General features: G+C 41.0%; 1 protein-coding gene across 4 annotated transcripts in view; it reads left to right on the forward strand.

Moving 5' to 3' along the window:
* The window catches only part of LOC106961032 (probable phospholipid-transporting ATPase IH), a 36,902-nt gene extending 12,522 nt beyond the window's left edge, over window positions 1-24,380 (forward strand). Inside the window, exons 2-31 of one of the 4 annotated variants that reach the window (XM_015054509.1) lie at window positions 1,574-1,696; window positions 1,935-2,024; window positions 3,050-3,130; window positions 3,649-3,756; window positions 6,274-6,402; window positions 6,994-7,097; window positions 7,204-7,254; window positions 8,230-8,294; window positions 8,385-8,466; window positions 8,581-8,731; window positions 8,834-9,031; window positions 9,125-9,298; window positions 9,431-9,597; window positions 10,765-10,836; window positions 11,673-11,746; window positions 11,854-11,957; window positions 13,112-13,293; window positions 13,732-13,965; window positions 14,045-14,222; window positions 14,335-14,437; window positions 15,042-15,187; window positions 15,559-15,618; window positions 16,551-16,678; window positions 16,761-16,896; window positions 17,394-17,417; window positions 18,228-18,293; window positions 19,177-19,280; window positions 19,372-19,537; window positions 20,150-20,274; window positions 23,941-24,029. In XM_015054509.1, the coding sequence (XP_014909995.1) occupies window positions 1,574-1,696; window positions 1,935-2,024; window positions 3,050-3,130; window positions 3,649-3,756; window positions 6,274-6,402; window positions 6,994-7,097; window positions 7,204-7,254; window positions 8,230-8,294; window positions 8,385-8,466; window positions 8,581-8,731; window positions 8,834-9,031; window positions 9,125-9,298; window positions 9,431-9,597; window positions 10,765-10,836; window positions 11,673-11,746; window positions 11,854-11,957; window positions 13,112-13,293; window positions 13,732-13,965; window positions 14,045-14,222; window positions 14,335-14,437; window positions 15,042-15,187; window positions 15,559-15,618; window positions 16,551-16,678; window positions 16,761-16,896; window positions 17,394-17,417; window positions 18,228-18,293; window positions 19,177-19,280; window positions 19,372-19,537; window positions 20,150-20,227 (3,378 nt within the window). In that variant the 3' untranslated portion in view covers window positions 20,228-20,274; window positions 23,941-24,029. Of the gene's footprint in view, window positions 1-1,573; window positions 1,697-1,934; window positions 2,025-3,049; window positions 3,131-3,648; window positions 3,757-6,273; window positions 6,403-6,993; window positions 7,098-7,203; window positions 7,255-8,229; window positions 8,295-8,384; window positions 8,467-8,580; window positions 8,732-8,833; window positions 9,032-9,124; window positions 9,299-9,430; window positions 9,598-10,764; window positions 10,837-11,672; window positions 11,747-11,853; window positions 11,958-13,111; window positions 13,294-13,731; window positions 13,966-14,044; window positions 14,223-14,334; window positions 14,438-15,041; window positions 15,188-15,558; window positions 15,619-16,550; window positions 16,679-16,760; window positions 16,897-17,393; window positions 17,418-18,227; window positions 18,294-19,176; window positions 19,281-19,371; window positions 19,538-20,149; window positions 20,275-23,940 lie in introns of all 4 variants that reach the window. The other 3 variants (XM_015054507.1, XM_015054510.1, XM_015054508.1) reach the window with 3 other exon arrangements.
* Window positions 24,381-25,048: the final 668 nt, after the last annotated feature.

A 25,048-nucleotide genomic window follows, 5' to 3' on the forward strand; every position in this document is an offset into this window, starting at 1 on the left:
GCAGTGTTTTTTCCTCACCCGAAAAATTTTTTTTTTTAAATTTTTTAAAAAAAAAAAAAAAAAAAAAAAAAAAAGAAAAATTACACGCACACAAAAAAAACTCCTTCTTTCACATGTTTGCTGTGTTTGTGTCAAATTGCAAACAAAGCTTGCTATGGCTTACTTTCAGCCATGCCTTTCTTCCTCTTCCATGAAGGCCAGATTTGTGCAATATGGCCTTCATGTCAACACACTCTCTCCTCCTCAAGCGGTAAATCTTTTCAGCTCCTCCAGAGTTGCGTCTTGGCTGCTTCTCTGATTGATGCTCTTCTTGCCCTGTCGGTTCAGGTGGGTTGCCATGTCGGTTTGCAGTAGCGCCATACTAGGATAATGGATTGGACAGTGCTTATTGCTGTATAACCTAACCCTGCTTTAAACTTCTCCCTGCTCTCTCTCTGACCTGTCTGCTGTGTTTCTTGGTCTTCGTGATCTCTAGTGTTTTCTAAAAACACCACTGACGCTTTCAGAGAAGAGCTGGATATAAACTGTGATTGTAAAAAGAAACTTAAATAATGTTTCATCCACTTTATAATTCTGGGCTACTTTGTGTCAATCTATCGCATAAAATATAAATAAAACGACACATTGAATTTTTTGTTTAGTAGATTTTAAAATGTGTAGAAGTTCAGGGGATGTGAATAGTGCTTTTTTCACTGTCCATACTTTAGGCACTGTAGAGGCTCTTAGTTTACATTCTCTGTGTTTTCCTTCTCGGTGCCTTTTTCACAGTTTGTGGTGTCATAATCTGTTCTTTTCACTTTTGCGCTCCGCTCCTCTTATTGGTCCTGCTGCTCGTTCTGCTCCACTGTCAGTTTTCATTTCACAGTGTCTACCGGGGTCATGTTGCCTTCACTAATGCTTTGGTGGGGTCTTAACTCGGCTCACAGCATCGACTACATCACTATTTTTACCTCATGGCACGTTCCTGTTCATAAACGGTGGATAAGTTTAGATCTGTGGCTGTGGGCTTTTCACCAAGTAATTTATGCCTTTATTTCACTTCGGTCTGCTCACAAGAATGTGCTGGTTGCCCTTAAAGCCATATTTAAAACACATCAAGGTGGGAAACTTAATTTGGACTAACATAACTTCACTAAAATAGTGCAGAATTGCTTATGTTGTGTAGAGCACATTGTTTATTTTTCTGATCAGTGTTTCTGTAAGGCTCGCTTCATTAACCGTTGTCAGTCATTTTGCGCCGCCCCAGGCCGTAAGTCTTTATTATTTTGTTATTCTTGGGGCGATATCTTGCCACAATAGTGCTGTATTGCCTAATGAAGGGTGAGAGTTAGTATCTGCTGATCTAATTCCCTGGAATAAACTCTCCAAGGAGATGTTTTGTTGTAATACAGCTTGTTCCATATGGGATCCAATGTGTTTTCCTTGGCTTTGCATTGAGTGCTGTACATTTGAGCAATGCTGTAATGGGTAGCATAATGAAGCAAAGTACAGACTTTAGGAATGGTTTAGTTTAATCATTTCTTTGTCTCTGTGCTGCTATTTTTATCCCGACATTCTCCCGTTTCATTGTCAGTGTGCAGGGGAGGAGAACTGGGTGGACAGCCGGACGGTGTATATCGGCCATAAAGAACCCCCTCCGGGAGCTGAGGCCTACATCCCTCAGCGTTATCCCGACAACCGCATCGTCTCCTCTAAGGTGAGCGATCCCCAGCCTCTGCCACGGCATAGTTTATCTTCATGCTCCCTTTCTGTTTCAAATCCAGCCAACCATGTAATGTCTTCTGTCACATTTTTTGAAAAAGGAAACTATTCTCTCGACTTCCTCCTGTCAAGCTGTACATGTTTTCTCTGGCGTAGAGAAAGTTTGTGATGTGCCACTGATTCTCGAACTGCATCAGTAGTTTTATTTCCCCCCTTCTCTCTCTGTTCCACAGTACACCTTCTGGAACTTCATCCCCAAGAACCTGTTTGAGCAATTCAGAAGAATCGCTAACTTCTACTTCTTGGTCATATTTTTGGTCCAGGTAAAATTTTTCTTTGAGTTAAATAAAAAAAAAATTAAAAAAGCAAAATAAAACAGTCTACTTTTGGTTTTGTAAAAAAAAAAAAGTCATCTCTAAAGTTACTTGAAATGACCTGTTTCAGATACATCATTGCCTTTACTTTGGATGACGTTAGCTTGTGTTTGAAATAACCAAAAACTTTGCTAAAGATGCTTTTTTTTTCCAAAACAAAAAAACTTCAAATGTTGCTTACATTGTGACAGATGAACTCTGTGATTGAAGCTGTGCTAGTTTCACATTGATAGCCAAATACTTGAGCTACAAAACCATGCTTTGCACCGCGATAGCCGGTCCTTTGTTAGCTTCATTAGGCTCCTTCAGTGAGTACAGGGTGTCGGAACTGTTTCCTCTTTCTTTGCTATTCATTATCGACATGTCTGGATGGTTTTTGAGCTGTTTTAAGGATCCTTAAGACAGCCTTTGTTGAATCGTAGGTTGGTTAGAGCGCAACCAGCTGTTGACTATGACCAAAAAGAGCCTTACACCTTCTCGTAGAACTTTAGTTCGAGGTTACGAAGTCTGTGTAACAAAACAACTCAGTTAACTCATATTTTGCACAATTAAAGTAGAAACGTTTGGACTCATTATGTGCGTTTCAGACATAATCCTGGCAATTCCCAACCAGCAGTTGCCTCAAGTCAGGGCTGTTCGTTTCCACCAGTGTCATGTGAAATCTTGCACTCTCTCACGTGAGAAACTGGGTGTGACACACCAGCTGGATTTCTATTGTTTAATAACAGAGGAAAGGAAAATCTTTGTTTGATTTCTGTTTTTTTTTTTTTTCTGATAAAAGGCTTATTTTCACCTGTAAATGGATTCAGTTCGATGGTATAGATGCAAAGTTTGGTGCTCTTTCAGTAATTTTATGAGCTTCATCTTCCGACCTCAGCTTAGCTTCACTCCATATTTTCCTTCCTCCTCTTTGTGTTGTCCCCTCTTCAACCTCCCCCTCTTCTCTCCCTCCCGTTTGTCCTTTCTCCTCGCAGCTTATCATCGACACCCCCACCAGCCCAGTCACCAGCGGCCTGCCCCTCTTCTTTGTTATCACCGTCACCGCCATAAAACAGGTAGGACGGACACAAATGAGCTCCAGTCTCCGGGAAATATCGCCCCAATAACTACTGGCCTCAAACAAAAACACACACTCTCTCCAGACCAATCTGCAGCTGCTCCATTTTCCGTATGCACACATTCCTCTCCTGGTGAGAGGACATACTATTGAATAAGTCTGGTGATGTGAAAAATATGATAATGAGTGTTCTCTTCTGTTAATCACTTGAGCGGAGGATCCCGTGGCTCTGGGAGATACATCTCCAAATAGTGAGAGATGGGGTGCTATTAGTGATAGATGAAGTCGTCCGAGCTTTACGGGACATTAATCTAAAACGTGGCATTTTCACTTAAAACATAGGAAACGGGTCAGTAAGCAAACGGAGCCCAATACTAACTTATTACAGAGTCTGAAATCCTCCAGTTGTTGGGATCGTATGCTCCAGCACTCTGCACAAGCATCATTTTTTTATTTTTTTTATTTTATACCTTTACAAATTTGCTTCCTATTTCTGTCTTGCTGCCTCTCTGTCAGGGCTATGAAGATTGGCTCAGACACAAAGCTGACTGCTCCCTAAACGAGTGTCCGGTGGACGTGGTGCAGCAGGAGAAGGTGGTGAGGACGCAGAGTCACAAACTACGGGTAAGAATGGCCTCATTAGGCCGGCGCTGCACCTGAGGCCACAAAGCAACACTGCTGCACTGCTGCAATGCTCACTTTTATTTTTTTCTAAAACCGTCGCTCCCTCTCCTGCTTTGCTTTCCTCTCTGCAGTGCTTTCTGGCTGTCTTCCTTGTCTTTCTGACCAATTATTGGATGTAAAACCTTTATAGACCATTCCCTCGTGCAACGTTCTCTCCAAGGATGAACAATGTATTTTATAAATCATGATATTCTCGTCCTCGTATTCTTATCGCTGATGAGGAGTAGGTCAGTCATTGGTGATACGACATTGTGTTCTTCGTGATTGAATTATTAACGCAGCGCCTTGTAAAGCCATTCATTTATACCTCTAATTGAAACGACAAAACAAAACGTTTTGTCGTTTTGCCTCACTGTTTTTTTTGGGGGGGGATTTTATGAGTACTTTTACCAGTAAGTAAAGACATGTGAAGTGAAAGGAAACTAGGCCACGGTTTTCAAAATCTTTTTCAAATAAAATCTGAAAAGTGTGACAAACATTTTCATTTAGTTCCACTGAATAAAGCCTTTGTAGGACCACCTTTTGTTGGTTCAAGTTCAGTGTTCCTTGGCATCCTCTTACAGGTTCACCCTGTATTCCGCACCATCCACCCGTCTACCCATAAACCCAGAGCCGGTGCCACATCATGATGCTGGCACCGCCATGTTTCACATTAGGGAGGGTTGTGTTTAGGGATTGTGTGTTTTTTAGGAAGTCATGCACCATTTTCCTTTTTAGTTTACTATTGTGCACTAGTTTGTGTTGGTCTGACACATAAAACCCCAAATGGAAGCATTTGTGTTTTTGGTTTTAATATGAAAGAACGTGACAAAGTTAATAGGGCATCAATACTTTTGGAAGGAATATTGTACCTCAGTAATGATCTTGATTTGGAATGCATTATAAATTGGTAATAACAGCTGGTGTACTCCAAAGAAAGGATTGTTTCTTCTTTTTTTTTTTTTTAAAGATTTCCTTTTTTATACTTTTACAAACATAGCACACCTATATCTTTAGGCAGTTTCACCCATTCTTCTTTGCAGTTCTTCAGATGCTGTGTTTATATTCGTTTGATGTTGGAACCTCAAACAACTAAGTCCCAGTTTCAAATAACAAAAAAAAAAAAACAGATCTAATAAACTGAAGGGATCAAAATATTCATTAAGGGAAAGTATTTTCAAGCTTTCTGTGAAGACTTTATCACATGTCAACGTGAAAAAAAGTGCAAGTAAATGGTTATCAACTGCTGCTATCACAAAAGTTTTGCCATACTGGATTTTGATGTTACTGCAGGTGAGAGAGCTCAGATTTTTCCTCTCAAACTTTTAATATTGACCATCTTTGATGGGTTGTTTTTTTTTTTAGAACTTAATACTCATAAATTTTAACTTCTGAGTAAAATATAATGCATAGTTAAATGGAATCTTTCAATCAATCAAGGTGCTGTGTTTTTTTTTACTAGCATTTTAAAATCTTTCAGTATGGTGCCTTAGAAAAATATTTCCAGAAGTGGTTTTTAAATGTTTGAATGGACCCAAGTCCATTGTTTTGCCCACCCTCTAATAAACAACCACGTAGAAACTGGTTGTAATAATATAGTTAAGTTCTGCTTCCCAGTAACGGGAACAGTGCTGACTTCCAACACTTTTTTTTTTTAAAGCCATTAAAAACTGACACATGTAGCTGCTTGTTATCCATGGAGACATCCTTTCCCCACCATCCAAGGATCTAATGAAAACAGTGTCAGACTGTTTAATGTGACTGATCTAGCTCATCAGATCTATCGATTCGGTCTGCTATATTTCAGACTTGTAGATCCATTTTGTCAGCAGGTAGGTAATGAGCGCCGGTACATCTAGTTTCTGCTGCGGCTGCTGCTTGCTGTGAATGTGCAGAGACTGTGTGGGACGTTTAGGGTCAGCTCAGAATATACAGCTTCACCATAGCTGCCAGGCAATAAAAGGTTGCACAGCACTATAGTTGCTCCTGTCATTGCAGTAGTTTTCTTAGTTGTGTTTTTTTTCTTTGTGAAGGTGATGCAACTTTCAAAAAAAAGAAAAAAAAACAAGATTTCTTCCATCAGTGTAGCTTTCATCTGTCTCTTTATTAATTTTGTTCTGGCTGTCTGTCTGTCCTCCAGCATTTTCTGTTCTCTTCCGTAGATCAAACAGCAAGGATTAGAGCGTGCGTTGGGAGTAGGAATAATGATGAATACATTAATCATAATAAATCAGAGAGAGAGTGTGTTATGTGTACGGTCACCGTGGAGACAGGATTTATCCGAGTTTAAGCTGCTCTGCTCACATAATCCGTTATGCAACTTCTCACTCCTTTGGAAAAAAAAAAAAAAAAGAATCGTAAAGAGGAGCAGACGGTTACCCACAGGTCTTTTCTGTTTTCCTTTTACATATTTTTTTCTAATCTTACTACATCTGCTTTGTTATTTTACAAGAGAGCTGCTGTGCCTCTCCTTTTCAGGTGGGCGACATCGTCATGGTGAGAGAGGACGAGACTTTCCCCTGTGATCTCATCTTTCTCTCATCCAGCCGGGACGACGGCACCTGCTACGTCACCACCACCAGCCTCGACGGGGAGTCAAGTCACAAGGTGCTGGCAAGAGACGAGTGATGACTTTCTGTCTCAGCCGCATTTTAAACTCGAATTAATTTAAGTTGCTATCTAAAACCATTGAAATTGCGAGAAGTTTTGCATCCTTAAAAGAATGAGAAGGTGATCGTCTACATTGAGCATCTTTGATGTAGCAAAATAGCAAAATATTTTAAGCCAACAACACATGCCCTCTGGGACAGAACAATGCCTGTTATAATATAAATTGTATTCCTGCTACTATTAAAAACAAAATCAAACATAGCTGTTTCCAGGCAGGTTATATCACAGATCTTTAGCAATGTGCAAAACAATATTTTCTGTAAGTGCAGTGTAAATCTCCAGTACTTTATTGTTTATAGCTAAGCCTCACTTATTGGCATCCCTGATAGTGACTCATGTCTTACCGTCTGCCTGCTCTGAAACATTTACCAGCTTACTTGCACCCTTCACATATTGTTGAGGCCGCTTAGAGAAACTGCCCAAGTTAAACACCAAATCAATCCCAACCTCATAGTCGGTGTCTTGGTGACATTTTCCCCCCCGTCTTCTTTTTCTGCTCCCCCACCTTCTGCCACCTTTTTGTCTCAGACCTATTACGCTGTACCAGATACCATGGCCTTTAAAACGGAGCAGGAGGTGGATTCATTACATGCCACTATTGAATGTGAACAACCGCAGCCTGACCTCTACAAGTGAGTGTATCCCCGTAGATGGATCGTTGTACACAGACCTTTTACAAGATGTAACCTTATGGCCATGGACATCTTGATTTAATTTTGCTTTCCCGCTTTGTTCCAGATTTGTGGGACGCATCAACATTTACAAGGACAAAGAGGAGCCTGTGTCCAGGTGGGCAGTTGTTTGTGCTGTGGTTTATTGCCTAAAATTGTATCTATATTGCATTTTTTTGTTTATTTTAGCCTAATGTTGGTTAAATATTTTAATTTGTCTGTAGCACTACATAATGCAACCTTTTAGCTTTCGAATCCTTAGAGGTTACTTTCCGGAAGCTTCATGGATCTTACCAGATACGTTTCTAGAACTTTCATGATTCATGTAGTTTGATCATGTAGTTTCCTGGAACTTCAATGAAGTTTGCTGCATACCTTCCAGCAACTTATCAGGTACTCTGCTGATATTAGTAAGTACTCTGCTGGGAACACCTGGTTACTTTCCTGGAACTTATCAGGTGCATTGCCAGAGTTTCATTGATTGATTGAATAATTAACTGACTGATTTTTTTTAACATGTAAATGCTAATCAATCAAGCTTTCCTCATACTATACCAGAGTTTATTAGGTGTTTTTGGAGCTTTCTAGACACATTCTTGTGCTTACCACATAATGTACTTTTCCAAAACATACCAGGTCCTTTCCTGGAGCTCAATGTGTTCTTTTGAAGAACTTTTACTGAAATTCTTTGTTCCTTTCCTTGATCTTACCATATACTTACTTGGATAAGTATTCCAAATAATATTCCAAAGCTACTAAGTAGTATCGTGGAGCTTACCAGCAGCTTCTGCGGAGCTCCATGGTACTTACTGGTTACTTTCCTGCAGCTTGCCACGTAAGCTACCAGGTGGCTTCCAGAGTTTTTAAGAAATTACCAAGCACTTTCTTGAACTTACTAGGTTACTTCCTTTTGTTGATTATGATGAGGCTTTTAACTGTGTAATTTCTAGAACGTACCTGATGCTTTCTTAAAACTTCCCGAAAAGATGTGGTAAATACAGTAAATTACAATCTGTATTATTGACTGCTATGCTAATAATTATTTGGGTTTTCTGAACTCTATTAAAAGAATGAATTTACTTCACAATTGCAGAACACTAGGAGCTGAGAATTTACTTCTTAGAGGAGCCACACTGAAGAACACACAACATATTTATGGTATTACAATAATTTTGAGCATGCAGTTAAGCATTTGTAAACATTTTTGGGAAAAAAAAAAAAGAAACATTTTTGTTTTCTGCTCCTCAGCTGTTGCAGTCTACACTGGCATGGAGACCAAGATGGCGCTTAATTACCAGTCTAAATCTCAGAAGCGCTCTGCTGTTGAGAAGTAAGATTAATGATGGAGGCCTTCCCACTGCTTGATTTAGAGTGTGTCTTTGGGGAGTGGTTTACTTCCCAGCTCCGTGGCGCTGACCCCTCTTCACTCCATCACTCTCTGCAGGTCGATGAACGCCTTCCTCATCGTGTACTTGTTCATCTTGATCAGTAAAGCTGTGATCAACACTGTCCTGAAGTACGCCTGGCAGTGGTCACCGGACCGGGACGAACCCTGGTACAACCACAGGACTGAAAACGAGCGCCAGCGCCACGTGGTCTGTCCCCAACTCTCCGCATTTGATGCAACATTTAAGCAGCTGTGGTGTTGTAATTTCCCTAAAGCCACATTCCTATAACGTGCATCCTCCACTTCCTAGGTCATCCGAGCCTTTACGGACTTCCTGGCCTTCATGGTCCTGTTTAACTACATCATCCCAGTGTCCATGTACGTCACTGTAGAGATGCAGAAGTTTCTTGGGTCGTATTTCATCACGTGGGATGAGGAGATGTTTGATGAGGAGCTGGGGCAGGGAGCCCAGGTGAACACCTCCGACCTGAACGAAGAGCTGGGACAGGCATGTGGCTGGACACACTCAAGCAAACTGCACTGCACAGATAACTGGATGCAATCTTTATGTAAATGTGCTGCTGCTTTCACTTCCTTCAAGGTGGAGTACGTGTTTACCGATAAGACCGGTACTCTGACCGAGAACAACATGGAGTTTATTGAATGCTGTGTGGATGGCAATGTCTACATCCCACATGCCATCTGCAACGGCCAGATCCTCAGTGCTGCCTCCAGCATAGACATGATCGACTCCTCACCTGGGGGGTACAGGAGAGTAAGTTTGTTTTATATGTTAAACATATAAAACCACAGATTTTATGTGATGGGCCAACAGAAGGTAAAACAAAATGGAAGGAAAAGGATACGTGCTTTGTCAAAGTTTGTTTTATTTAACTTGCGTGCGTAGGAGTACGAGGATCTGTTTTTCCGGGCGCTGTGTCTCTGCCACACGGTGCAGGTGAAGGAGGAGGAGACTGTGGACGGCATCAAAAGGGGCATCCATCAGGGCAGGCCCACTTCCTTTTACATTTCCTCGTCTCCGGATGAAGTAGCTTTGGTGGAAGGAATGAAAAGGTAACATCATGATGACAAGTTTTAGTGAACTTAAACAAAAGTATATGAGATATCACATACACATTACAAAGTCACATTTTGCTCAAGAAAGAATTGAGTTTGGGTGATTAGCTTTTTCTAAATAATAAGTAGAAAAGTCCTGGGTGCATTGTGCAAAACTAGGAATGGATTCTTTCTTTAAAAGCATATTTTTGAAATTCTGATACTTTTCACTCTTTAGATGTTTGACACATTTTATTCATATCTCCCATTATTGAACAAGCTTTGTTCCACATCAACCTCACATACACACTACTAAGAAGAAAAGAACTTTATTTTTTAATGACATTAGATCTGTTCTTATCTGTAAATCACTGTAACTGGTGGTATGGTTAAGGTCACTGTCCATTTTGAAAATCCATTTGTGCTCAAGTTTGAACTTCCTGGCTGATGTTATGAGATGTTATTTACAGTAATATTTTCTCATATATCCCTTTCCCATGATGCCATCTGCTGTTTGCGCCCGTCCCTCTTGCAGTAAAACATCCCCATGACGCTGCCTTGGATTTAAAACGAATGTCATACTTTACATTTTCCATTGTAGGAAAATTATGTCAGTAATAATTTTAACCCTGATCAAAAAATAATAACTAAAAAAAGTCTCCATCTGCATTAACCACAAGTGCTTGACTAGCCAAAGTTGTATCATTCTTGAAGTACATTTTGGGGTCACACACAGTTAATCCAGTGTCCACAAATGGCCCCCGGGCCTCACTTTGGACACCGCCGATGTAGATTTTTCCAAATTGTTTAAAAGCATAGTAATCTTTGTGTATGTGTGTACATTTCTGAGTTTAAAGAAAGTAACAGAAAATGCTTCCTGTCATTAGTGTGGCTAAATGGAAATACAGTCGGTTGTCCCAACTCGCCTAAAACAGGAAAAGCTTAGTCTGATTTAATGTCAGCGTGACAAAGAATGTGGTATGTGCCTTATTTATAGTGTATGCAAGTGGTTTCCACTGTAACCTTCACAGTGTACAAGCACTGTACATGCATCTCAGCTCAAGTTACGCAACATGCGTCACAGCAACTTCAGTCTTGCCACCTCCGAAAGACGCGACTGTTCATTTACATGACCTCTTTCTGTCACCCTCTAATTAATCATTTTCCCTCCGCCGTCGTTGCCAGGCTGGGTTACACCTATCTGCGACTCAAGGACAACTACATGGAGATCCTCAACAAAGACGACGAGATCGAAAGGTCTGTTTTAATAAGTTGTTGCACCACGAAAGATAAAACGGGATTAATCCAGCTGACGGAGTCCTGTTTACGTTATCCGACCGAAGAGAATTAGCTCTCAGCTTGTGATACAAAAGAAAAAAAATTAAAAACAAATCTGCGACCTTAGAAGACCTGCTCAATCGGATCAAAACGATTAAACTGATGAGTGGAACTGAGTAATAGTCCGGTTCAATTCCAGAGAGGTTTTATGGAAATTCTCTGTTTTGATCCATTGCGTGTGTTTGTGTAAGCAACCTGGCCGTACAACACCGTCAGCGGCGGCCTGTCGATAGTGAGCTATATTTAATGAAGCTGGAGAGAAAGAGAGAGAAGGGAGAAGTTGAGCATTCAGATTCTAAAGTCTTCTTTGATTTTCTGTCTTTTCTTTTTGCTAAAATGCAACACGTTTTTGCCAAATTCAATATATATGTGTGTATTTTTTTTTATTATTTTATTTTTTTTACTGAATTAGAATCATCTGCAGTTTCTAAAGGAAGCCAGTATGTTAATTTTGTGCTGTAGATGAATAAAAGGGGAGTGGTGTGAAGTCATTATTTAACAAAGGCCACCTCTGAAATCCTGATCACATGTAAAATAACTATTCTGGCTTCAACAATAAGCTCTTGCAGTGGAACCCAGCAGCCAGAACCAGGAGTACAGTGTGTACTCAGAGGTGTATACTTTGCAAAATCAGCCAAGGCGCTATTAAAAAGGAACCGTGTGGAAGGAGAAACTTTGTCCGTTTGTGAAATTTGCCCTCAGTCTAAAAGAAACGAAAAGGAGGCGAACTCACTTCAACTCTATCCCTCCTTCAGGTTTGAACTGCTCCATGTGCTGAACTTCGACTCTGTCAGGAGGAGGATGAGCGTCATAGTGAAGTCCATCTCAGGTGAGACGTCGCCGCTCTCACCTTTTTATAGATCCAAAATTAGATGCTGGACACAGTGCCTGCAGTGTGCTAACAGCGCTTGGCGCTGTTTCTGTGTGTGTCCTCAGGAGAGTACCTGATGTTCTGTAAAGGTGCAGACTCATCTATTTTTCCTCGAGTAGTGTCTGGAAAGGTGGAGCAAGTCAAAGCCCACGTGGAGCAGAACGCTGTGGTGAGTGAATGTTTTCCATCTGCTGATTGGGTTTGAGGGTACATTATGTCCATTTTACACATTTAGCCATATGTTTCGTGTTGCACATTAAATCCTTAAATATATATCTGAGGGAAATTTCACATTTAATGTGGTAATTAAAACTGGTAAATGTTAGGCCTGCTAAGCGGACAAATTGGGCTGGATGATAAATTGTCTCAGTAAGTTTTGCGATAAACGATGATATTGTTGTTTTGAAACCATTTTCAATTAATATATTGTTAATGGCACAGTAAGGCAAATTTGCTCACTCAAAGAATAATAAACTTTTATTTTGTAAAAAAAAAAAAAAAATCCAAAAATATCCAAGTAAAAGACAACTAAATACCATAAATAAATGTAAATCGTCAGGATGGAAATGATCAAGCTCATTTGAATTCGTTATGCGAATGATCAATTATCTGCTTATTCCGACAGAACGTCTAATTTAGCGAAAATCATCCCACAATAATACTTAATAGAACCGTGTAGCTGCTACAGTTTCATGATTTAAATCATCTTTAGATTATTTCACGTGTTTCAAGTCCAAATCCAGACCTAAATCTGATTGAGATCTGTGGCATGACTCGAGAATTTGTTCCTATAGTTATTCTCCGTCCTGTCTGACTGAGCTTGAGCTTTTTTTTAAAAAAAAACAACAACAACAAAAAAAAGAAATCTGCAAAAATTTCACTCTGTAGGCATGTAATGCTTGCAGATGCATCACCCAGAAGTCTGGCCGGCACTATAATTAAAAAACTTGCACATACACAAGCAGGATTCATCTTTTAACATTCTGCCTCCCTTTACCCTTTTTCTATTGGTCTACTTGTCTGTGACCCAGATATCAGACCCTGCAGAGCTTCTTGAAACACGTGCCAATTTCAGGAGATTTTAGAGAGGAAGCTTTTTAGTGACCTTATATTGTTCCTATAGTGGGCATACAGCTCTTATATATTGTTGTGGGCTGAAAGGGACAAACGTGCAACTGAATATTAATGTTCCTTTGTTCAGGATGGTGTGGTCTTTAAAGAAGAAGTATTTTATATGCTTTAAAAATTGAGCTTCATCTACCAACTGTATAATATCAATAATCTTTTCATTCCTCTCTTTTTCTCTCTCCGCTGTGAAACCAGGAGGGGCTGCGGACGCTGTGCGTCGCCTACCGAAGGCTGTCGGAGTCGGAGTACCAGGAAGCGTGTCATTACCTGACCGAAGCCAAGCTGGCCCTGCAGGACAGGGAGCAGAGGCTGGCTCAGGCCTACGACGTCATCGAGAGGGATTTTGTCCTCCTGGGTGCTACAGCGGTGGAGGACAGGTTGGTCAATGCAGGAAGAGAGGAAGGGAACGATTTAGAAATGGTGCAGCAAGGGGACAGAAGCGGGGGGGTGGGGATTAATGAAGCTTTACACTAAATTTAGACAGTTGTCCTGACTCATGGCAGCAAAAAAAAAAAAAAGGTTCACTATGAACTCTTGAGTGGTGCCTTTTGTTTTCGTTTTCTCTGGATTGTGCAGTAATTGAGTATTTTTGTGCACAACGAAATAAGACTTCAGCCTCCACCCCTGACTGATTGATCAAGTGCTTGACAGTTTAATTTCCTAACAGATAAACTGCCGATGTGAAAACGACAGGGTTGTGGTGGTCTTGCATTGAAAACTTATCACCCGTCGGTAATGGATTAACTGAAGCTGTGATTGATGGCGCTGCCCACCCGTCTGCACCCTGAAACACTTATCGACTTATTGACAAACAGGCTGCAGGAGAAAGCCGCGGACACCATCGAGTCGCTGCACAAGGCCGGCATCAAAGTCTGGGTCCTCACGGGGGACAAGATGGAGACGGCCGCCGCCACGTGTTACGCCAGCAAGCTTTTCCGTCGCAGCACCCAGATTCTGGAGCTGACCAAGAAGCGCACCAAAGAGCAGAGCCTGCACGACGTTCTGTTTGAGCTGAACAGGACCGTTCTCAGGCAGCGCTCCATATCCGGGTACGGAAGTCCAAATCTGGTTGAGTTTGTTGTGTTGACGAATCTCCTTGATTAAACCTCATTCAACCTCTGATTGCAGGTTGTCAGTGGACTGCCTCGACTTTGGCCTGATTATCGACGGGGCGACTCTTTCTGCAGTACTAAAGCCCAGCCAAGAGGTGTCTGGCCATGGGAACTACAGAGAGATCTTTCTTGAAATCTGTCGCAACTGTAGCGCTGTTCTCTGCTGTCGCATGGCACCGCTGCAGAAAGCCCAGGTGACAGAGACTTTCTTTCTTCCCCTTTTTTTTTTTTTTTTTTTTGTCAGTTGTTCTATGTGTATGTCTAAATAACTCTCTCACCTGGCTTAAAACATTTCTGTGTTGGCAGATTGTGAAGCTAATAAAATCCTCGAAGGAACATCCTATAACCCTCGCTGTTGGCGACGGAGCCAACGACGTCAGCATGATCTTAGAAGCACATGTTGGCATTGGTGAGTTCAGTTGCTACCTTAAATAATTACGCTCTCAATCACAAGATGTTTATATAGGTGATCCTGGTGATATCTGAGAAAATATAGTTTGTTTGTACATCCTGCTGTCAATTTTACTATTCATCCATCTAACCAATCGCACATCCGGTTATCTGTTTGCCCGAACAAACACGTATCTTTCCATCCCAAATTTAAAGTCTAACCTTCTGCAATGACTTCATGAGGAGCTCTGACAAAAATTTGTCATTGAAAAGCAAATAATTTTCACTCAGTGTTTTCTCATTGCTCTGTTTGGAGTGCATTATTTTTTATGCCTATTATACTCAGTGTGCTAGGAGTTCATCTACTGCATGCCAGTGCTATTTTCATCCTGCTGGATGGTGTATCTGTAGTAGACACCCACACCTAACGCGCTCAAGATGCTCACAGAAAGGGGGTGTAAGCATGGAGTGAGGAAATGTGGATTTAACGCAAATTATATAATTTGCAATATTTAACAATTACACCATCATCACCAAATGATGTGCGATCCTAGTAGGAACCCTGATTTTGTATTTCTGGGCTTTACACTCCAGATTGTGAGTAAACAGTTTCTTTCCCCTAGGCATCATGGGTAAAGAAGGCCGACAGGCAGCCAGAAACAGCGATTATGCCATCCCAAAATTTAAACACCTGAAGAAGATGCTTCTGGTCCACGGCCACTACTACTACATCCGAATCGCTGAGCTCGTTCAGTACTTCTTTTACAAGGTAAGGGGCGAATGCTTACAAACGTAAATCATTTTATGCTTGTTTGAACTGGGAAAAAAACCCCCAGCCGTAACACAGATGACTGGATTTAGTTCTCCGGTAAAGTGCAACTCTCTCCTGGATCATTCACGGGCGCAGTGATCAATGTGTGTGGCTTCCACAGCATGTAGCGCTCTGCCGACTGACTCAACTTTTTCCCATTTGGCATCACTGCTTTTTTTTTTTTTTACCGCCCACTCAGTAAGCTCATAGGGCATAATCTCACCATAAACAGGAATGTGTAGATAGCTGCAGTTTTAGATTTGTTTTTTGTGGTTCATCATTTATTTATTTATTTTTTTCCTCTCTCTTCTCCTCTTAAATCCTTGCAGAATGTGTGCTTCATCTTCCCTCAGTTCCTGTATCAGTTCTTCTGTGGCTTCTCGCAGCAGGTAGGTACTTTATACTGTACAGGAAAAAGCTTTTTCCCATTGTAAGATTCTGTTGAAGCTTATTCACAATTTATCAACAGCACTACAGTTTTAAAAACAAATTTTACTTGTGAATGAAATAAAAACCCTGGAAATTGGGAACTAGTAACTAGAGAGCTGTAAAAAGTGTTTTTCCCCTTAAAGATTCCTTCTGTTTATAAGACGAAAGTTAACGTCACACAGCAGCGCATTGGTTATGGAAGTAATAATGGATGGCGTCGTCTTTATCAGTTGATTTCAATTTTATTCAGCAGTGGGAATCAACAGTATCGTCATAAGATGATAAAAACACACAGGAAGCTAATAAAAAGAAACACAACTAATAGAAACGTCCTTTTGTGGAACGCAGACTGTAACTTCTGTATAGAAGTATTTTGGATGTGTAGTCAGCCAGGATTGGAAGGATTGTGATATAACCATAAAAATGTAAAAAATAAATAAATCATAAAACCATTTAAGTAAATTAAGCGTTTCTCCTATTTGGTTGCTTCTCGTGGTAGAAGTGTTCACCTCTGGTTTAATCAAGTCCACTTGTAGCTGTAGTTGTCAGGCCTCTGAGGGAATGTCCTCGAGAGGCAGCTGAAGCTGAGGGTCGTCAAACCCAGGTAGCCGTCCCTGCTAGTAGAGATGAAACTGGAGGAAGGAAGGGGAATCATATCCTTCCCCAGAGCTATTGTGTAAGAGAGCAAGGTGTGAAAACACATCCTGTCTGTGGAGTTGGAGCTATTTGAAAAGGAAAAGATTACATAATAAAGGTGCAGACTCCAGAGTTTTCCTTTTGTTTTCCTTCTTGTGTGAGTTTCATGGTTATAAATGCATAGAAATCAGCTGGCATTGTTTAACAGGAACACTCTTTTAGTTCCTGCCTCTAAAGCATCTCTGTCCCTTTGCAGCCTCTGTACGACACGGCGTATTTAACGCTGTACAACATCAGCTTCACCTCCCTCCCCATCCTCCTGTACAGCCTGGTCGAGCAGCACGTGACCATCGACACGCTGAAGAGGGAGCCCTCTCTGTACAGGTGACGACGTTTGATTTTGTGCGACGCCGCGCCTCGCGTCCCGTTTACCTTTATTAACACGTTTTCCCTCCGTGCGTCTCAGGGACATCGCGAAGAACTCCCTCCTCCGTTGGCCCGTCTTCCTGTACTGGACGTGCCTGGGTGTGTTCGACGCGGTCATCTTCTTCTTCGGTGCCTACTTCCTGTTCGACAACACCACCTTCACCAGCAACGGCCAGGTGAGCTTCTCTGCGTCGCCAAAGGCAGTGAGGAGAAACGGCAGACATGACATGCGCATCAGAGGCATCAGTCATGGGAGGATAACTGTGGAGTCTCCATGAACGCTCACTCATCTTCACCGGACGCTTTTAGGTGCAGCGACTTGACGTTGTAGTCGTGTTTTGTCTCTATATGGCTCAGCACCAGTAAAGTTTCTGTCGCCGGAACATCGGATCTCCATTCATATCGAACAACACAAGAGCATCTTTCTCTGTATTGTTAATTTGTATCATGTCAACTGTTTTTGATTGCCTTCGGTCCTGTTTTTTTTGTTTTGTTTTGTTTTGTTTTTTTGTTTTTTTAAGTTTAAACATCCTGAAATTCATTTTACCCTTTGTCCTGATTCATTTCTCTTTTCTTCCCCCTCCCTTTTTCTCTGCTTCCTCGCTCTTTATTTTGCTCCTCTCCTCCTCCTCCTTCTCTTCTTCTTCTTCTCCTTCTCCTTCTCCTTCTTCAGCTTATGACCACCAACACACAGATGGTAAGCCTGTCTCCCTCCCCTGTCAGCTCTCTCTGTCTTCCATGCCCCTTTTCAGTTCCTGTCGTCTTGTTTATGCTTTCAGTTCATCCTCACTCCACCTAATCCATGCAACTCCCATTTGGATGTGTAGATTCCTAGCGCTTTCGTTCCCCCTCTAAATTTCTGCAACGCTCTGAATCCCGCATAGTACCTAATCTTAACCACTCTGCTGACATGGTAGAAATCCTAGAAGCTTCTCCACATTATCCCTGTCTTGTGCTGTGTGGCAGGGAATTTAATATTCGCTGCTGATTTAGATCCAACATCTGTTTGTTTCCTTTTCTGTCTGCCGTGTTTGTTTTTGTGTGTACTTGTGTGTCTGTGTACTTTTATTAATATTACGCTATCTGCCCGTTTAAAATAATTCTGGATAGGCTTTTTTTGGTGCCAACAGCCAGCTTTAGTTGTTATATAAGCCGTCCTCTTTGCCTCGATTTCCCCGTTTCCCCGCTCTCCTCCCCTCTCTTATAGTCCCATCCCATCTGTTAACTCCTGGTGTCTGCCTAAACCTTGCTAGGATTTCAGCAAGTAGCAACATGTGAATGCTGTGAAATAAATTGGAAATGTTTATTTTATTTTTTACCAAAATCCTATCCTAATAATAATTAACATCTTTTTGAATGAACACTCTTTTCCACAGTTAATAATAAAACATGAGATTGTCCTACACTTTCTTTCTTGTGCTCACTTGTGCTGTCTACAGTCATTGTCTTGGTAATTATTTTACTGTTAGCCTGGCCGCTAACTGTTGTCTTCATCTTTTTCTTCCAGATGTTCGGAAACTGGACGTTTGGGACTCTCATCTTTACTGTCCTGGTTTTCACCGTGACCCTCAAGGTGTGTGAGTGAGCAAAACGAAACGAGAAAAATCCTGTCTTCTTCCTGTTAGAAGTTCTCCAAAACATGAACTATAAAGGGAACAATAAAGGTTTAGGAATTAGCCAGAGGAGTTTTATTCTTTAGCTCTAGATTCATATTTACAAGATCAATAATTACATAACAGGTTCTTGCCAGCTGCAGAACTGCTAAATTTGAACTGCAGACGGTAGAGAGGGAGTAGGTGGAGGTTATGAGGGGCCTTAGGACATAACAGTATATAAAAACAGGTGTTGCAGTCAAAAGCCTTTTATGTCATCCCAAGGAAAACAAAAATACTTGGTAAGGGTATAATTGAACAACCTCTGTAAGCTGCTGTAAATGATCAAAAATTATTCATGAACAAATGGCCAAATAACACTTGTTACCTATTTTAGTGAGAGAAAGTTTTAACGGCTCACAGCAGCAGGTAGCAGGAGCTTTTCTGAGTATTTTTTAAACTACAAATATTCTCTATTGAGTTTTATATGCATTTTGTCGTCTAGGCGACAAAATGCCTAGGGTTAGGCTTCGTGATCTGGGGCTCGCTGCTTTTCTACGTCATTTTCTCTCTTCTCTGGGGCGGCATCGTTTGGTAAATCGTAAAGTTTAAGACTTTAAGCTTAAACTTCCAGAGTAAAACCAGACAAAACATCACTTTGACTACAACGGGCAGTGGTCTCGACCCGATAGTTGACCAATACATATAACGCATCACACTGGTTCTATCTGTTTGGGTTAGGGCTACTAGTAAGACCACTTTAAAATACTACAAGGAAATGATTTAAAATCGTAAATTTACTGACGAGTTTCTCCTGTACCGACTGATTCGCTGTTTCCACTGCTTCTTCTCTCTACGGTCCAGCTTGCCTTGGACACGTGTCACTGGACTTGGATCAACCACTTCGTAATCTGGGGCTCGCTGCTTTTCTACGTCATTTTCTCTCTTCTCTGGGGCGGCATCATTTGGTAAGGCCTCCACGCAGCCACAATCCACGCGGTCTTTGCCAGACTGATTCCGTTTGGGAATAAATGTCCGTCTTCCCTGCTGCTTGCTCAGGCCCTTCCTGAACTACCAGAGGATGTACTACGTGTTTATGCAGATGTTGTCCAGTGGCCCAGCGTGGCTCAGCATCATCCTCCTCATTACCGTCAGCCTGCTGCCGGATGTCATCAAGAAAGTCCTCTGCAGGGCTATTTGTCCAACAGCTACTGAGCGAGCACAGGTACGAAAAAGATTCTTAAAAATAGATTTGAAGTTTTACCTCTGCTGATGTTACACAGTGCGACTAACACTTTACTAAACCAATTCAACACATGGAGTTTCTTTCCAACTTGAGTTGCTTATTTAGCAAGTAGAAATTGTTTAAATCCTACTTTATACCAGTCAGTAATGTTACAACGTCATAGCAGAAGCTGTAAATCTCCTCCTCTTTACTAATAATCCAGGAAGACTGTTGATGTGTTTCATAGCTTTGAGCACCAGCTGGATTTACTCTGACTTCCTCTTCCCAGTAGTTTAGCTTTACCCTCCTTTTGAAGCAAGTTTTACCATGAGATGGAAGGGGGGAAAAAAAACGAGTGAAAGGTCTGACTGATTTCTTCCTGCTGTGCTCTTTTTCTTCTTCCTCCCCTTCTCACTTCACTTTATGGATCCCCCGTCATCCGTATCGACACGTTCCCTGTTGCTCCTTTCACTTCTCCTTCAACCCCTTCTGCATTTTTCCTCTCTCCTGCCATCCCTTCTTCTCACCTTTTTCGTCGTCCCTTCTTTTTTCCCCTCTTCTCCGTGTGGTTGCGACACGCTGCACTGTCCCGCTCTTTCATGGTGACCACAGTCCACCCGCCCGTGCCTTACTGTGGAGCCGTCCACCATCTTCATGCTTTCTCAGTCCTCCAGCAGAATGAGTTTCTGATTGGCCCAGAGAGAGACGAGAGAGAGAGAGAGGAGCAGGAAGAGGAGGTGACTTTCTTTTAAGCCCTCATTTGATTGTGCATGCTGGCATGGTCCAGTGTCAAACTGCTTGTCTCTACACCATGCTAATCAGCCACTGATGACAACACAACTTCTGAGGTTTAGCCCGATTCCTGTCGTTTCTCTTCTAAGTGCTTTTTTTTTTTTTTTTTGTTCCATCATATCATGTTTCAGAAATCTGTGATGCATTGACTAAATTGCCAAAATTGGTAAGATATTATCAATTCAGATTTTCACAACCTGCATTTTTGGACTTGCGATCTGTTTTGTTCTTATTTTTAACAATATTCTGATGAGGTTTTCAAATGCCTAGCAAGTACAGAACTTGGTTTTATCCTAACCCATGTTGATAAGCTTTACTAATTTCTCTATTACTTAAAAGACAAAAATCCAAATTTTAAAACAGAAAAACAGCCAAGCCTACAGACAGTTTTGTTTTTTGAATTAGCAGTGGAGAAACTGCATGTAATTCAAGCTCATTCAAAAATTGCCAGCTTTTTGACCGCCTGACCACTGTAGGTCAGGATTTTAAACTGGACCGTCGATGCTAACCAAAATAAGTGAATCAAGAATGTACAAAAATGTTTAGATGTATAAAGCTGGAAGAAACAAACTGCAAAACACTTTGTGCTGTCTTTGCAGCAAAAGGTGGTTCTACAAAGTATTGAAATGCGGCTCGGGGTCACTTTTGAAAACCATTCATGATTTCTTACTGGCCTTTCATGATTATGTGTTCATCACATGAAATCCCATCAAAAAATCCCGACAGGATATAGGAAAGTTCACAAGTTACGAACATTGTTTCGAGGCACCATAAGACTCCTGAACTCTGTTGATTCTTATTATGTAATTATTTTTAATGAAATTGCAAATGACGACTTCTTCTAAGTCAAAGAGGAGAGGGACTGTCCAAACAGTGTAGACTTCCACAAGCAGCTTATATAAAGTAAAGAAGGTGTCAGCTGTTGCCAGCATCAAATTTATTGTCGCTTTTAGCAACTGATTTGAGATACTACCTTGTTCAGCGAGTCATGCTATTTCAATTACCGGTTATTTAAATGGAAATCTGACTTTTGAAAATATCTACTAAGACTGTGTGAAAATGTAAGGAGGATTCTCTACATTTTAGTGTTTTTATTTTTTTTTTATAGATTTAAATTCACTTTCAAGCTGGTAATCTACTTCTTTGTTCTGAACACTCCCTGGTGTGATCATTGTTGTGTCTAATATGCGGCTGTCAAGTCTGATGATGGTTAAATAAGGCATGGGAAGCTTCTGCAAGTTAGGAGCAGAAAATGACTCAGAATTTGGTCTTCTCGTGTGCTTTTGTGGAAATATTCTCGCTCTAAAATGGTGGAATAATAAACAAGGAGTTGAGTCAGGACGTATTTTAGGTCTGACTGAGATAAAAGCCTAAAATTCCTATATTTAGTACATGAGATTGGAGCAGATTGTGTTATCAACCTTCATTTAACGTTATCTACAGAAGGTAGCGATAGCGGGGTGCCAGGAAATCTGTGTGACTCCTGGCCCATCTGGTGGCAAAGTAGGCAGCGAGAAGGAGCCGTTTGATGGAGAGAGAGAGTGTGGACATAAAGATGCTGGACCTATGACTATCTGAAATCTCAAAGCTTGTGGGCTAAGACCTCCATGGCGAAAGCACAAAGCATGGCTGCTGCTTCTGTTTTAATAGAGGCGGTGGGTTAGGTCAGTTTGTATGTGTTCCTCAAGAAATGTCCTTTTCTCAAACTCACTATCCGGGAATGATAACCCCACAATTAAGTCTGCTGTGCCAGTTCCACAGCTAATCAGACTCCCACTGCTAGCGTGCTGAAAATGAGCCGGGTCTGGGTTGCAGCCAAATGAGGAATTCCACCTTTCCTCCATTTTTATTGAGCCTGAGCCACTTAACCCCCCGGGGTTCATTCATTTTGTGTTCCTTCTTTGTCCCTTGCTTTTTTTTTTTTTTTTTTTTTTATTTTTTCCGCAAATTCATTTGTAAATAAAATGCGTCATCTAAATTCTTTGGACACAAAACAGTCTCTTGTAAACATTGCTGTAAAAATATTATGCCCGTCACCAGCGGTCACTGGGCGAGAGCGAGGCGTACACCTCTGTCAAAAAATATGAACTTCTTTCAATTCAGCGGGTGTAAATTTCAGTTCTTACAACACATAAGATATTTAAATTTTTTTATATATATTTTAACACCTTATATTCTAGTTTTAGTGATTAAAGTCTTCTCTTCTCTTCTTTTTTCTGTTCTAGAAAAAAACACTAAATTAAAAACTAATTTCCATCCTATGTTTGCAAATTGGAATCTGAACAGATATTACCAGAACCTGAGAGTGTTAAAAAACTTGCTGGAATCTTGATTCTGATCAGTTTTTATTGTAGTGCAAAGTCATAGAAACAACAAATTTCAAGCTCTTACGTGTAAAGTTTAAGATTTACTGTGCATATGCAAACATCTCCACCTAGTGGAAACAAGAAAAATTTAAATTTTGATAAGGTTTCAACACAGAAGAATAAAAAAATTAAAACAGAAACCAAATTACAATGGTAGTCCAAAAATGAAGAACAACAAAATTAGAAAAATTAGATGAGTTAAACTATGAACTGTTTGTATGGCCATATACATATGTATTAGTGATTATAATCAAAAGTATCATTGTTACCATCAATATCTTTAAATCTCTTTGTTAATCCCTGGATACTGCACACCTTCATTCAGCCTTCCTGTTATCTGTTGCAGTCCATGTTAGGTCAACTCTCTCCTTCGTCAGCTCGATGAAACTAAAGACGAAGGACTAAAAACAGCTAAATTACACATTATTGAAGGAGTTAAATGGCTTGCGCCTCGCCAGCAGATTGATTGAGCTGCTGACATACCTATGTAAAAAAAAAAAAAAAAAGTTTGCTTTCTAAAATGTTTATAACAGCTACGTGCTTCCTCCGGATTTGTTTTAAACTCCTTACTGATATTGAAAAACTTTGAGTCGCCTTTCTGCAGTAACATCTTCCCTACTGAAGGGTGTTGTAGTTGTGTTTGTTGAATTACTGGTAGCGCTTAGGAATGGTGGATTTGAGCACTAGTAAGATTCAAGGCGTGATCTGTAGGTTTAGCTTTGAAATGGAAGATATTTTGGAGATTCAGACAAATTTTACTGGTTTCGATGCAACATCAAGGTGATATTTTACTGCTATCTCAACAAATCCAACACAAAAAACACGTTTTGCGTGTTTTTATATTTATTTATTTATTTTTTATAAAAATATTTTTGGTAATCTCCTGACATCTAGTGTTACAGACCAGGACTGCAAGTGTAAATTTATTATTATTCATATTGGGAATATTCTGAGGTCATTACTACTCAGTAGAAATGTCCGTTCAGACATTACTGGATTTTGTCATCCAATCTGTTCGTGTTAATTTCCCCCCAAAGATCCATCACCAGCTGATGGATAAATTACAGTTCCCCCGTAATCAAAAGAAAGAAATTATTAAAACCTCAAAACAAAACTCTTATTCCTGTCATTGTAGGCTCATTTTCTGTTCGCGTCTCCACATTTGGTCGGCTGTTGTGCATGTTTTCATTCTTCTCAGGTTCAGTCCTGATTTGTCTCCTGACGACACTTCCCTCGTCTCTGTAGGTCAGCGAGAAGCTGCTGTCCGGCAGCGCGGCCGAGCTGACCCCTCTGTCCTTTCGTCGATCCTACAAAGGCAGGAGCACAGACTCCACCCTCCTCCACCTCGGTGCTGCAGAAACGCTGTCCCTCCGCAGCTCCAGTCCTCTTCCGCAGAAACTCCTGGCTCACCTGGCGGAGGGAGGGGGGTCCGACCTGACCTGTCTCAGCCCATATATGCTTCGTCTGTCAGGGGCGGGGTTTGCCTACTACGCTCCTGGACCGGAGACGCCTGTGTGAAAACAAAAAAAACAACAGAAACATCACAAGATGTCGTTAAGCTCTCCATTGCAAGAGTCAAGAATTTATTGAGCATCCCTCGAAATCATGGACTCTCCATGTTCATCATGTGCATTTTCTGGGGTCCACCTGAGTGGACCACCGTTGTCTTTGCAGTGCCCGGACTCTTTCTGTCAAAGTTTCCTGTCAGGCTCCCAATCAGAACAGTTGGAGAACTCAAAGGGAGCCTTGAGCAACTGTTCTTTTTTTTTTTTTAGTTTTTTTGGTTTTTTTGTGAACTCATCCCCATTTTTACTTGCATTATTGCTCTTCCTTCACTTTCATGTCATTTTCTATTTTATTTTGTAAATGTTTGTTTTAAAAAGAAAATGTGTTGTTCATGGACACTCTGTGGTCTGGCCAAGTAAGGGGATAGCAGTCTTGCTCAGCCCTTTAGGTATGCGTGTGTGCATGTGCTCTATAAGTACGCATGTAATTGCTTGTTTTTTTGTATGTTTGTACGTGACACACACCTTTACACCTTTGCCTTACAGGTACGCAGCAGAAGTGGGAGCTAAAGGAGCAAAGCGTGAAAAGGAATTGGTGTTTTACAAAGCCTTACACAGACACACACACATGTTCATTAGTTTTACGGTGCCTTACAAAACTATTCATACCTCCTGGGCTTTTTCGCGTTTTGTCTTGTTGCAACCACGAACTTTAGTTTTGGAGGGGTTCGTGTGACTAAGCAACTCAAAGTAGGAAATTAACTTACCAACACATTGCCAAGGAGAAGAGAATTAATCAGAAAAGCATCAAAGAGGACCATGATGACTCTGGAGGAGCTGCAGAGCTC

This window comes from Poecilia latipinna, unplaced genomic scaffold (genome assembly GCF_001443285.1).
Source record: "Poecilia latipinna isolate Pla-1442-1.1 unplaced genomic scaffold, P_latipinna-1.0 Scaffold1255, whole genome shotgun sequence".
NCBI lineage: Eukaryota > Metazoa > Chordata > Actinopteri > Cyprinodontiformes > Poeciliidae > Poecilia > Poecilia latipinna.